This window comes from Myotis nattereri (assembly GCF_964212035.1).
Source record: "Myotis nattereri genome assembly, chromosome: 11".
In the NCBI taxonomy this organism is placed as follows: Eukaryota; Metazoa; Chordata; class Mammalia; order Chiroptera; family Vespertilionidae; genus Myotis; species Myotis nattereri.
The window spans coordinates 51714803-51729339 of NC_138086.1; the positions used below are offsets into that span (position 1 = coordinate 51714803).

Consider the following 14537-nt stretch of genomic DNA (forward strand, 5'->3'; position numbering starts at 1 on the left):
TTTCCGCTTCTACCCTCTCATACAATTCTCATCTCCCATTGCTAAGCATACTCTGTGCCTCTGACACTTGTGCCAGGCCAACTTCTTCCCATGAGGGATGCCCTTCTCACCCAAGCTTGGCTCTGACAACCCACTCTGGACCACTTCAGACACTACTCCCCTTACCCCCATCACCTGCTGGCATAGATGCTCAACAGCTTGGCTCCACCTAATGGCTGTTCAGGAACTGAAAAAAAAAGGCTAGAAAGGAAGAGGGAAGGGACAGAAAAAAGAGGAAGGAAAGGGAAATGAAAGAAGTATAATATGAGGAAGAAGTTATATTTTATTTAATAGAAATAAAGAAATAATCAATAAAAGTTATAACATTTTAACAATGGAGAGGCCTGGTTTCTCTACTGAATTAAAGCCATGTGGAATAGTCTTCATCATATATCTATGGACAGAGATATAGACATAGATGTAGACAAACATATGCACACATACACACAATAAGAAGACTGAATAAAGCAGGTGTAAGGTCAGCAGCCAGCACTCCTCTTTTTTTAGCACACAGTAGGATTATATTCGCCTCCACTCTGCTCGAAGTTAGGTCCAACTTCAAGTCATGATTGTATGATTTCTAATGAAATGTCAGTGGAAATGATATAAAGCACTTCTAGAGGGAATAATTTAATATGGATGCTTTAAAATTAGCAGACAGACTCTTCAACTATCTTCTTCCACTGACATGGAGATTATGAAGTAGGTCTTTATAAAGAGGTGCAATGCTGAGACATTTTATGGCTTTGTAGAGTTACCCAACACTGGAGCAAAATTCCCACAAGGCAGAAATGATTGTTTTTTTCAAGTTATGAAACTTCTGAGCTGTCTGTACTGCAGCAAAAGTTAGTCCTTATGAGGTTATATAACCTTCATATAATGTTTAAAGTAAATTTATGACTGAAATAAACAAAAATATAGGTTTCTGCATTTATTTTGTAAGTCCAGATAAATATTTTGTTCATGAATTTGTTCAAAAGTTATTTCACCAGAAATTTCTATAATATTATGTCTCAAAGCTCTATATGTAATTTTACTAATGTGATCTTTCCCCTTAAGGTTATCAAAGTAATTTTCTGATCCACAGGAAATTAGAAACATTTGTGACACGTACAAAACACTAATTCTTGGGGAATAACACAGAAACCTCCTACTTTTATTTAGAATTATGAAGGGTTATCTAATTGCAGGAAAATATTTTAAAGTTCCTAGAAATCTAGTTCCTAAGTACTTTAAAAAAAAATCTCAGAGTTATAAAATGCTTGCTTTGAGGAAGATAAAATATGTGTAAGTGTCCAGCAAATAATAGGCATTAAATAAATATTTTCTGAAGAATAGAGTCTTCATTAAATATTTCATGTAATTGCACGAGATTTTGTAACGATTATTACCAGAGACAAATAGCAGTAGATTCCCCATTGATGTGGCTTTTCTGTGGTTTCCATTTAAAATTATGTTTTGAATTTATGCCTTTATGATTTACTATATAAACACCTATGATTTTCCAGCACAGCTTGCTTAGGATGCAGCTACTAGACTTAATTAAAAATTATGGAAGTCTCACCCTTTCACACTAAGTGGATGATACATATCTAAGAGCAATCATAAATTTCTGCCTTTAAAGCATTTCATGACCTTTCCGTGTGAAGCATCATGTCTACAGAAATAATGATCTGGTGAGTTCTGCAAGCACGGCAAAATCTCCATCATGTGACTCATGGGGCGAAAAGTCACTCATTACTAGTCACACAGCAAGTGTCTGCAGAGTATAATGGATTTATAGGAAGCGGGGTGACCACAGATTTAATTTTAATGAAGTTCAGGACATAATCCGAGTTGATAGAGTTTGAAGTCTGAATGTAATCTATACAAGGTTAAAGTTATTGTTTGACAACACAGATAACATAATTTTCTCTCTAAAAGGAGCTATTTTTTATAAGGTTCCACACATACACCTTTTTTTGTTTTTTGGTAGCAAAAAGATGCATTTATTTTAAGATGACAGGAATAAAATTTGGGACACTACAGAAAATTGGAAATTTTCCCATATGTTGACTTTTTAAAAATATATTTTTTCTCCCATGACTTAAGGCCAAGGAAGTTATATTTTTGTATAGATGTTACATATACAGATAGCAAGTTGGATCAAATAAGAATACTTTTAGGCTTTCATCACTAAAATGTTTCATAAACAGAAAAATAAAATAGGTAACCTGAACACTCATCCAAAATTAAGTATTTGGGAGTATACATAGAGAAACACATGCTTACTACAAAGAGAAATCATCATTTATTCTATGAATGAGAAGAGCCATTCAGCTTAATCACATTTAAATAACACATACCTATATAATCCTGAGACAGAACATGCCTTAATGTGACTGAAGTTGATTTACTTCTGTGTTTCCCTTACTCCTGTGTTCTTTTCCAGAACAACAAGATTAAGCATGACATTGTATCACCAAGTCACACAGAAGCCAAATTAGCATTGGATGTAAGCCTGAGAGACAATTACTAAGAGCCTTCTATTTCCTGACAATGAAGCAAACACAAGTCGGGTATGAATATAGGACAAAACATGCTTTATGCACCCAGTAGGATGAAGTGACCAAAGAACAACATATTTTTAAAATGAACACAATCTACGTATGAGATTATGGATCTCAGAGCCCATGGTCAGAAAACTAAATGGTTGAACATTCATGTAATATTCAGTCAAGCACCAGCTACGCTGATGTTTATTTTTTAATTAAGTTTATTATCCTATCTAATAATAGAGAAACATGGTAATTAACCGTAACTTTGCTACCCTCCCCATTGGCTAATCAGGGCGATATGCAAATTAACTGCCAACCAAGATGGCGGCCGGCAGCCAGGCAGCTGAAGCGAACAGGAGGCTTGCTTGCTCCAGTGAAGGAGGAAGACAAGGTTCCCCGCCTGCCGCTGCTGGGCTCTGAGCTGCACTCTAAGAAACAATGTTGCAAATATAGAAGCTAAACAAACCCCAGAAACCTGCTTTCAGCCAGCCGGCAGCTGCAACAGTGTTTCAATGATAAAAGCCAAACAAACCCAGACCTGCTTTCAGCAGCAGAGGTCTCAGAGCTGGAGCCGAGCCTCAGAGATAAAGCCGGCTCTCAGTTACAGTGACAGCCAAAGAAGGTAAATAAATCCCAGAATAAAAAAAAAGACAGAAAAAAAGGAGAGGTTGGGAGCTTCAGTCACCCACCAGCCTGAAAACGGCCCTAAGACCCTCACCCAGACTGGCCAGGCACCCCAGTGGAGACCCCCACCCTAAAGGAGGTGTGACCAGCTGCAAACAGCCATCATCCCCTCACCCAGGCTGGCCAGGCACCCAAGCTGGACCCCCACCCTGATCCGGGACACCCTTCAGGGCAAACCAGTGGGCCTCCACCCATGCACCAAGCCTCTATCCTATATAGTAAAAGGGTAATATGCAAACTGACCCCAACAGCAGAAGGACTGGGAATGACTGGTCACTATGACACACACTGACCACCAGGGGGCAGACGCTCAATGCAGGAGCTGCCCTCTGGTGGTCAGGGCGCTCCCACATGGGAGGAGCTCTGCTCAGCCACAAGCCAGGCTGATGGCTGCCAGTACAGTGAGGGTGGTGGGAGCCTCTCCCGCCTCCTCTGCAGCACTAAGGATATCCGACTGCAGTTTAGGCCTTCTCCCCGCTGGCAAGTGGACATCCCCCGAGGGCTTCTGGACTGCCAGAGGGATGTCTGATTGCCATCTTAGGCCCAATCCCCCGGGGAGCGGGCCTAAGCCAGCAGGTGGTCATCCCCTCAGGTGTCCCAGACTGTGAGAAGGCACAGGCTGGGCTGAGGGACCCCCGCTCCCAGTGCACAAATTTTCGTGCACTGGGCCTCTAGTTGAATATATTTGCCTATTTATGAGAAGGTGGAGTGTGATTTCAAAGAGAAAAACTGACTGCTGAAAGAAAAACCACATCTGAAATTGTGGGAGCCATTTTTACAAGTTTAATGCTTTGAACTGGAAAGAATTTGAATTATTAGATAGGAAAAAAGGGAAAGTGAGCTCATGTTTAAAAGTCTTTCTTCTTTTATTAAAGACTAGAGGCCCAGTGCATGAAATTCGTGCATGGGAGGGTGGGGGGAATCCCTCAGCCCAGCCTGCACCCTCTCTAATCTGGGACCCTTCAGGGCATGTCCAGCTGCTCTCCCCTGCCAGCCTGATTGCCCCTAACTGCTCTACCCTGCTGGCCTGATTGCCCCTAACTGCCTCTTCCCCGGCCCCCGCCACCCCGTGGCTTTGTCCAGAAGGATGTCCAGAAGATGTCTGGTCTATCCATTCTAATTAGCATATTACCCTTTTATTAGTATAGATTTGCTTTTAAGATTAATTTTGGGGAACAGAAGTGAAAGGGGTTTTAGGGATAAAATAGGCAGGTTTAGGGAGATTTCTGAATAAAGAGGGTCCATGGGGAAGGAAAGTATAGATGAGGGGTTGGAGCCACCAGGAGGCATACATTTACAGAGAAAAAAAAAAGGGTGCCACAGGTTAAGGGGAGAGGAAGACCTCCATTCACAGAAGATATGGAAAAGCCACAGGGTATGGGGAAAAAAGGAAACAAACTTTCACAGAGGATAAAGAAATGCTGACAAATGGGAGAAAGAAAAACAGATTTCCACAGGAGACAGAGAATTTTACCACTGAAGCGGGAGAGAATGAGGGGGGCACCATGTGGGGTTTGGGCTTTGAAGCTGATATTCTGCAAAAGAGTGACCAATGAGAAGGGAGTATCCCAATGAGATAAAGAACTACAGCCTTGATAAACCTTAGCAGCAAAGAGCTTAGTGGGTTACCCTCTTGGGACCCCCTCCCTACCTGGGAGTCTGTATTTGCTTCCAATAAATTTCTACCTTTTTCATCTACCACCTCTTATCCGGGGCTTCATTCTTCGAATCCCTCTGGACAAGGACCTGGGAAAGAAATCACCCTTGCATCCTGTTCAGGAAAACAACCCGAATCAGAAGCAAGATGTCAGGTATGTTAACACATATAAAATCTCCTTGGATTGCTGGATTTTTGGAAGTTGATTTTTCTGACATCATCTTATCCAGGCAAGACAAAGAAAATGCATGCCAACTTCTGAAAGGAACCCAAGTGCCTTCTGAACCTGGTAACCTTACCTTCTTCACCCGCATAAGCCAGAATGGACCGAGATCGTATCTGTTTCCCTTCTGTGGTTTTCCCTGAGCAGGTGTGTGAGCAGGAGGACCAGGCAGACCACATGGTGAGCACACAGTCCCTTGGGCACGGGGCATAACAGGCGACAGGGATGGGGAAGATAGCATCTCTGCACAGCTGTCTGTCAACTTCTTCTCCTGGAAAAGACATCATCATAAACACTCTATCGTCTATATATATAAAAAGCCAGCGACCGGATGCCAAAATGACTGGTTGCTATGATGCCCACTATGGCCACTGAACCGGCCTGATCAGGGGGTGGGGCTGGCTGGCCAACCACCTGCGGCCCCTCCCCCCAGCTAGCCCTGCCTCTGATGGGCCCCCACCACCCTGATTGGCCCACAGCCCCTCCCCTGGGCTGGCCCTGCCCCTGATCACCCCACCTAACCCAATAGGGGGTCAGGCCAGCCCGCCAACATCCTGCAGCCCCACCCCCAGCCGGCCCCACCCCTGATGGGCCACCACCCTGATTGGCCTGTGGTCCCTCCCTGCAGTCAGCTGCGCCCCCGATTGACCACCCCGTACTCTGATCAGGGGCAGTGCCAGCCAGCCAAGCACCCATGGCCCCTCCCCCAGGCCGCTGGCTCCCAACTGGCCCCCCAACCCTATTTGGGGGTGGGGCCAGCCAGCCCACCACCCACAGCCCCTGCCCACATCCAACCCCACCCCCAATCAGCTCCGACCACCTCAATCAGCCCATGGCCCTTCCCCCCTGCCAGCTCTGCCCCTGACACCAACGGGGGTGGGGATGGCCAGCCAACCTCCCATTGCCCATCCCCTGGCCACTGACCCCCCAATGGCACCCCCCCCACCCCATTCGGGGGCGGGGCCAGCCGGCCAACCACCCACATTCTCTTCCCATGCTGACTCTGCCCCCAATAGGCACCCCCACCCCAATCAGGGGTGGTGCCTGCCAGCCAATTGCCGTCAGCCCCTCCCCTCAGCTGGCCCGGCTCTGATCCAGCCCTGATCAGGGCGTGCTGGCTGGCCAACCTCCTGCTGTCTCCTCCTCCCAACAGGCTTGGCCCTGATCCGCCCTGATTGGGGCTGGCCGGACCCCACCCATGCACGAATTCATGCACTGGGCCTCCAGTATTTAAATAATGTAAAATGAGCAATTGAAACCAGATGGTCACCAAGATAAATTAGGTTATTTCCCTTTTGTTCTTAGGCAAAAGAACAAAAGTGACCAGCCAGATGTTAAAACCACAGAAAAAAGAATATATATATATATTATTATAAATATACTAGAGGCCCGGTGCACAAAAATTTGTGCACTTGGGGGGGAGAGGAGGTCCCTCAGCCCGGCCTGTGCCCTCTCGCAGTCTGGGACCCCTCCGGAGGTAACGACCTGCTGTCTTAGGCCTGCTTCCAGGTGGCAGAGGGCAGGCCCAATCCCTAGGTGCAGTCCCTGGTCGGGCTCAGAGCAGGGCCGATTGGGGAGTTGGGATGCCACCCCTGTCATGCACAGAGCAGGGCAGATCGGGAGGTTGCGATGCCACCCTCAGGGTAGGGCCAACTGGGGGGTTGGGGCACCGCCCCCTGTCATACTCAAGGCAGGGTCGATAGGGAGGTTGAGGTGCCACCCTGTGTCACGCACAGAGCAGGGCCAATCAGGGGGTTGGGGCGCTGCCCCCTGTCACGCACAGAGCAGGGCCCATCAGGGGGGTTGGGGCTCCGTACCCTGTCACACACAACATAAAAATATGTTGTTCTTTGATCACTTCATCCTACCGGGTGCATAAAGCATGTTTTGTCATATATTCATACCCCATTTGTGTTTGCTTCATTGTCTAGCCATAGTAGCTTTTCCCCTATCCTCCTACAAACCAATCTCACATTGCCTCAGAGCCTTTGCATTCACTCCTCACTTTGTATGAAAATTTCAGATCTTCATACACAGCAGAGGGCTTCTCCACATTCAGGTTTCAGTTCAATTGTCTCCTTCCTAGAGGAGCCTTAATTGACCATTCACAATCTCACAGTAATTTCATTTCATTTTCCTTATAGTTTTAACCACTACTGTTCTATTTAGTTGCTTAAATGTTTATTGTCTGATACTACCATTATATTAAAAGCCCAATGAGGGCATGATCCTTATCTGTCTCGTTCATTATTTTATATTTAGAACCTAAAACAGAGCCTGGCACATAGTAGACATTAAACAATCTTCTGCTAAGTGAATATAATTAATGTTAAGCTGTTCTTTCAGGAAACAGAATGTTGGGCTAGAGACAAATGTGAATTTAAGTATAGTATTTTTTTTTTTTATGGGTTGATTTTTAGGGAGCGAGAGGAAGGGAGGGAGGGAGAGGAGAGAGAGAAACATTGATTGATTTGTTGTTCCACTTATTTACTCATTCATTGGTTGCTTCTTGTATGTGCTCTGAACAGAGATCGAACCCGCAATCTTGGTGTATCGGATGATGCTCTAACCAAGTGAGCTACCCGGCCAGGGCAAGTAGAGTATTTCTTAAACTGCCATGCGTTCAAATGCTCTAGGACTTTGCTAACTTGTAACCAGTGAGCAGGCAGCAAGCATATACACCACCTGGAGGTTGCGAGAAATGCAGCATCTCAGATCCTACCCACTGAGTCATAACTTGCATTTAAAAAAATTCTCAGGTGATTCATAAGCATATAAAATCTGAGAAGCATTGCTCTAGGATTTTTTTTTCCCTTTTTTTTTCTTGTGGTTTGAATAGAACCAGACTGCCTCTTGAAAGGGCAGCTGTATACGACAAATTCATCTTGATTTCATACCTAACATCATTTGTTTCTCTGTAGGATTTCCCTTTATACTTGGATGAAAACCTTCATTCACTGAATAGTTACTGATTGCCCATCTTTTGTCAGGCACTGTGCTATGAATATTGTATGCATCATCTCACTTAATGTCCATAGTAACCTTTTTGAGGTATAATTGACATATACATTATATTAGCTTCAGGTATACAACATAATGATGTAGTAGTTGTATGTATTGCAGAATGCACAATAAGTCTAATTAACATCTGTTCCCATACGTATTTAAATTTTTTTTTCTTGTGATGAGGACGTTTAAGATTTACTCTCTTAGCAACTTTCAAATATGCAATACAGTATTATTAACTATAGTCACCATGCTGTACATTATACCACTGTGACATATTTTATAACTGAAAGTTTGTATCTTTACAGCAACCTTCTAACATGTGTTACTATATTTTTTTATTTTAAAGGAAAATTGAAACTCAACAAATTTAAGTTTACTGTCTCAGATAATAGAAGTTTGACAACAGAAGCATGGAATTGAGTTCTAGTCAATTCCCTAATCTACTTTTTAACTGGTATGATGGTAGGGAGAACGCAAGATGCAAAGGAAGTTAATAATGGATGATCCCTTGTCTACAAAAAAGTCAAGAAACTGGCACTGTAAGTTGCTTCTCAAGGCACAGTCATGCACGGTTGCAGCCACACACTGTCTCAACTACAAAGAATATGCATTGTTTACATGTCCAGGGTTAACTATTTTGGGTTATAGCAATTGAACAAATAGCAACAAATCTGAATATATGGAATCATTCAGATCTTTGACTTTGCCTTCAATGGATGCTTTAATCAACTCAATTAATTGACCACTGACTGGAATTAATAGGAGCTATACTCTCAAGCTAAATCTCCAGCATTCCAGACATCAGTCATCTGGGAAATATTAGAAAAAAATAAAGTTAAAAAAAGTTGGGTTTATGGCTATCACACGAAACTCCATAACTTGTTATCTCCAGCTATTTTCTGAGGCTGTCTCTTCTATCTTACTTATATATAAAAAGTGACCCTGGAAATAAGGTCTTTACTTATAAGAGCTACACAAAATAATTTCATCCCTCTAACTCATATTAAAACTTGTTTTGATTGATAAACATTATTTCAGTTAGATACGAACTGTTTCATATGACATTATTTCAGAGAATATATGCAGCAGGAAATTAAACATGCACATATTTAAACATCAGGTTGATACTCTTTCCATATAGAAAAATGGAAATTTTGCTGCTGAGCACTCTGGAAATTTCATTTTTCCATATCATCTGTCCTACTGTTAGGACATTTTCAACTACCATATGTCCCCATCCTAGAAACTCTGATTATCTGAGTGTGTACTCCAATAAATCTGGGAAGACACACCCAATTATCATTACAGTGAATGACACAGTTCTATAACTCATGCAGGTATAGACCAATGCAACCTATTCCTCTTTCTTTAGTCTTTCTCAGGACAATTTCTTAGCTAGATTCTGAACATAATGTAAAAAACACTGAGAATCCTCCTCACACTTGCCTTTGTAGATTAAATGTAGTATATATTTTTGCCAAACCTTTAACAACAGAAAAAGTTTCAAAGGCCTGTTTTTCAATTATGTAACTCCCCTCGCCCCCCAACCCCATGAAACTCTGGGCATTTTAACCAAACCTGCAAAATGTATACTTTACATTACATATAGAACACAGAATTAAATGAAGTAACAAATGCCCACATATTACAACTTACATCTTACATTGAAGCACATCTGGTTTTAATTTGTTTGCGATACTCTATACAAACGGTTGAAAAAATGAAAATGCTTTGGTTTTCTTTTTATGAACTCAAAATGGGATTTTATGTTTAAGTTACTGTCTCTCCATTTACCCCTTTTCTTTGAAAATATAATTTTAAGACTGTTTTTAATAATTCATCACTTTAATCAACTTGAAAGATGTATTTTGACATCTTTAAAGTAACTTCAAAATTTCCCCTTGTTTGGCCTATTTTCATGAACACCGCCAAACTGTTTCATATACTCTTCTAAAAGCTATTCATTCATTCTACTGTGTTCCCTATTATCAGGATAAGAGAATTGAACATCTGCTGGAAGTAATTACACTAAAAATTCATGAAGATTTCCATAGAAATAACGCAAAATTAGAATTGGGGTAAGAGGATACACTCGTTTTTTCCTTGGTAAAAGTATATACTAAATGTTTTTGCATTCATTGTGCTGCAGCCTAAATATAATATAAAATGTAAATCTTGGTTTATCATGCTTTTTATTGTTCCCAGGTTTCTATAGCTTAAAAACTTAGTCAAGAACACAACATTAATACATTAAAAATATAATTAATTATGTTTTATTGTAAGGCATATACGTATTAGCACCACTCCCTAAATGTCCCTTGCATTATCCTGATTTGCTTTTAATTACAGAAATGTGCGGACGGTTATGATGGGTTTTTAACAGGCACAGTAGTGGTATGTGCATTGCACCCCCAGAAGGCATTGCAAAATTGAAACTCGGCAATGTAATGGAATTAAAAGAGGTGAACAGAAAGGAGTAATAAAAGCAGAAAGAAACCAGATACAGAGCCAATATTTAAAAGAGAACAACATACTATTTAGAAACTCTCTAGTATTGTAATTTTGGGATTGGATTTTTCTTGCAAAACCTATGCAAACTCTACAGTAATCCTGAGAAGTATTATTGAGTTGCTGATGTCTTTTGTATTCATCAGGAATTATCTTAAAAATTCATATTGACTTTGATAGTGAAAGTCCTTATTCATATATTTTGTTATTGACTGATAATGTATAAATTTTAAAAAGAATTGAAATGGAAATATAATGCAGTCTCATATTTGCCTGGATCTTTCTAGAAAGCATTTTCATATAACAATCTTATCTGAATTTTAACATAACTGTAAGATATATGGCATCTTACAACCATTTACCAACTATGTGCTCTTGAGCCATTTTATCTGTTCTAAGATTCAGCTTCCTAATTTTAAAAATGGAAGCTAATAATAATATTTATCTTATTGTACCATTATGTATATTAAATGAGAAAACAATTTAAGCCAAATGTCTTGCCCAGTGTCATGACTGAAAAATGATATCTATTTTGCCAATACCATGTCTACATCATCACCTTCTGTCAGTGGAAGAGTTGACCATTCTATCATACGACTATGGGAATAAGTCTGTTCCATTCTAAGCATCACTGTGTGTCAATAAACTTGAATTCATGTGCTTAATCATTCTTTTCCTAAATTCTGCTTATAAATTGGCTTGCAGAAAGATATTAGCAAATACCATTGCATTTGACTCACAGAATAAGCTTGATCATTCAGTAATTTTGTACTGTCCTTTTTGTTAAAGTGCTAAGGTTGTAAGGAAAAACAGAAATCCAAGGAAAAGCAATTTATGTAATTATGACTATTATATTTTCTGGTTCATATTTTGAAAATAGTTTAGAGCTGTGTTATAAATAACTTCTGGGCATTAATCAAAAATTTTAATTGAAAATTATACCGGAGAATATTTAGCTCACAGTGATAAGCAGAATTTCCAAAATGTGGGATCCTATAATGTTCCTTTAATCTCCTTTCTCTATATAAACTAAATAATTTACATCAACTTTTAAAAACTGTAAGCTGAACAGTTGTACATGTGAGTTTCAGTCAGAAAGCCTCTCAGGCATTTTCTAGATAAAAGGTAAAACATTTCTTCTTCAAGTGCTATGGGGCAGTTACATTGAGCAATATTCCAGTACTAAATGAGAGAAATTATGCTGCCAAGTGAAAGAAATTATATATTAGGGTCATTCTGAGGAGTTATCAATACAATTAACAATGCAGTCTCATTTCTTATGATCTATGGCTTATTTATTTTAACTTTAAAAGCTTATGTATATAGTGAGTTCCACATCAAACATGTCATTAGAATTCCATTACTCTGCAATAAAACACAATTCCTGTGCTGTTCTCTTCAGCCTCTCCCTCCATCACATTAAGTATTTTGCACGTCCTAGTCTTGTCAGCCCCTCATGGAACCTCGCAGGGCTCTCTGTGGATAAGGACCATTGGGTGGCTTTTCCTTTTGCTTTGTTCCTTTTGGTTGTTGTTGTTCAAGTCTTGGCTGTTACCTCACATTCTCTCTCTGAGGGAGTCTCACATTTCCAATCTGTCCTGCAAATTATCTACCCAACAGTCTGCCAGCCACACTGCTGTGAGACCATTACCCCCTCAAATGATTCCCTGTAGCTCTCCAGATCATGCATGCATTCATGTCTGTTGTGTTTTAAGACATTCCACCATCTGCCTCCACTTGACATGCCTTGTCTAGTCCATTTCCCATGCCCTGGTTTATTTGCAACTAGACTAGGCTCAGGGGACCTCATTGCCTAGAAAAGGATGACCTGGAGCCTTTATCAACTCTTACATTAAAAATCAATTTTAATTTTCAAAATTTCTTGCTTAAAACATCTTTACTTCCTCTCTTTCTCCATGCCTACATTTTTGGGATCTCTTTGTTATTATCAAAATAAAAAGAAAGTAAAATTATTCTACAGATAGTTAGTACAAGATCACAATGTGCAAACAAGTCTACAGAATAATAGGAATTTTTTTTTTAATTTTTAAATAAGCCTATACTTGACTTTGGAATTTTGCCCAAATTAGACAGGTCAAATGACAGAGATATTATGTTTATCACATAAAAACATTCACAAATAAACAATGTAAAATGTTGTCCCCTTGATGGAGACTGTGGATTGATGGGACAATTAGAAATGTCACAGTTTCTAAAGAGAGATATTTTGAAGGTAGTCAACTTTGAACATAGTTTTGAGGAAATGAAAGCTAATTGATCAGATATGAGAAAGAGAGAGCAGTAAAAAATGGGAAATTGATCTGTGCAGGAGGGCTTTGAAGTAAAAACTATTTCAAAGAATAGTTATCATCACTAAATTTTTCCAAGGCTCTCAACTCTGTTTTCTGATGACCCCCATGTAGAAACACTGAAAGTTTGGACTCTAAAGACCAGACTGAGAGCTACAGCTGAGTAAGTCATGATCTTCCCCCTTTAATCTTCATTATAGTGGAATATCTGCTAGTAAACAACAGGAAATTAATCCAAGAGAAAATGAAGTTTCAATGATGAGGGAAATATTATCCTATTAATTGATCTGCTTCCATATTAAACATCACCAATGCATTAGGAACTCCCAGCTCATTTCATCAACAGCTGACACTTATAGTTAGTTATTCAGGGCCATCTCCGAGTTAATCATAAGAGTTTGTAATAAAAATGTATTCAGTTGATAGAGAAAGGGCATCATCAACACAGAGATAGGAAGTCTCTGTTAAAATCAAACAAAGCCAAACCATGATTAATAAATAGTTGAAGAACGAAAACCTGTTGTTCTATAAAACATTTATATCTGTCCTGATGAAAAGGTTGGTTAGTCTGAAATAGGCCAAAATGGAACTCAGGAACATATGCCCAAATTAAAGGACAATGCTAACAACCATCTAGGAAAATACAAAAAAAAATACTCTAGCTCACCGTTTTCTAAACTTGATGGTGGTGGTGGTGGTGGTGGCGGTGGTGGTGGTGGTGGTGGTGGTGGTGGTGGTGGTGGAGGGGTGTATCTAAATATTTCCATCTTCAGGTCCAATGAGAGAACTAAACTACTCAATTGAATCTACAAAGAAAAATCTTAGAAATATTCATATAAAAAGGATCCCTAAGGGATGGGGGTGATGTAGGAAGATTCTAACTCACTTTCTCCCACAGACACACTGAATCTATAGCTACATCTAGAAGAATTCCCTCTGAATACAACCTGAAAACTGGCTGAACAGCTGTTTCACATCAACCAAGAAAAGGGCCACACGGAGGTGGGCAGGAGACCGCGATGGAGCAGCAACTCACACTCAAGAGGGATCTCACGAATGCAGAGCTTCTCCCTGAGGAGCAAAGGGCTTGCACCCACACCAGACATTCCAACTCTTAAGGCCTGCACCTGAGAGATGAGCACCCAAGACATCTGGCTTTGAAAACCAAGACTAGTGTCCATGAGACCAGGGGTAGCAAAATGAGAACCTGTTCTTGAAAGGCTCACACACAGACTCGCTTGCCCCAGGGCTGAGTGCAGAGGCAGCAGTTTGGAAAGCACCCAGACTGTATGTGAGTGAGACTGATCTGCTAATCGTAAAGCATCTGCCGGGGAGGCAGGGCGTATGTGATTTTCTGGGGACCGAGGAGCTGACAGGTACCATTTCAGTGCTCTCCCTCTACCTTGCTAAAGCCAGCTGATGTGAATCATCCCTGGCCTTTCCTTGTCTTGCTAAAGCTGGCAGGTGCCATCTTGCATTCTTCCTTGCCATGCTCCACAGTGCTAGTATCTCCAAGAGCAGAGCTTTCACACAAGTCTGGTGTCCTGGTCGTTTTAAGTCTGGTGCCAGCT

At 40.9% G+C, this 14537-nt stretch overlaps 1 protein-coding gene across 1 annotated transcript in view; it reads right to left on the minus strand.

Annotated features, from left to right (window-relative positions):
- THSD7A (thrombospondin type 1 domain containing 7A) overlaps positions 1-14537 on the minus strand; it is a 318818-nt gene that overhangs the window by 87171 nt on the left and 217110 nt on the right. The window contains exon 7 of the mRNA XM_081102812.1: positions 5217-5411. Coding sequence (XP_080958938.1) covers positions 5217-5411 — 195 coding nt within the window. The remainder of the gene's footprint in view (positions 1-5216; positions 5412-14537) is intronic.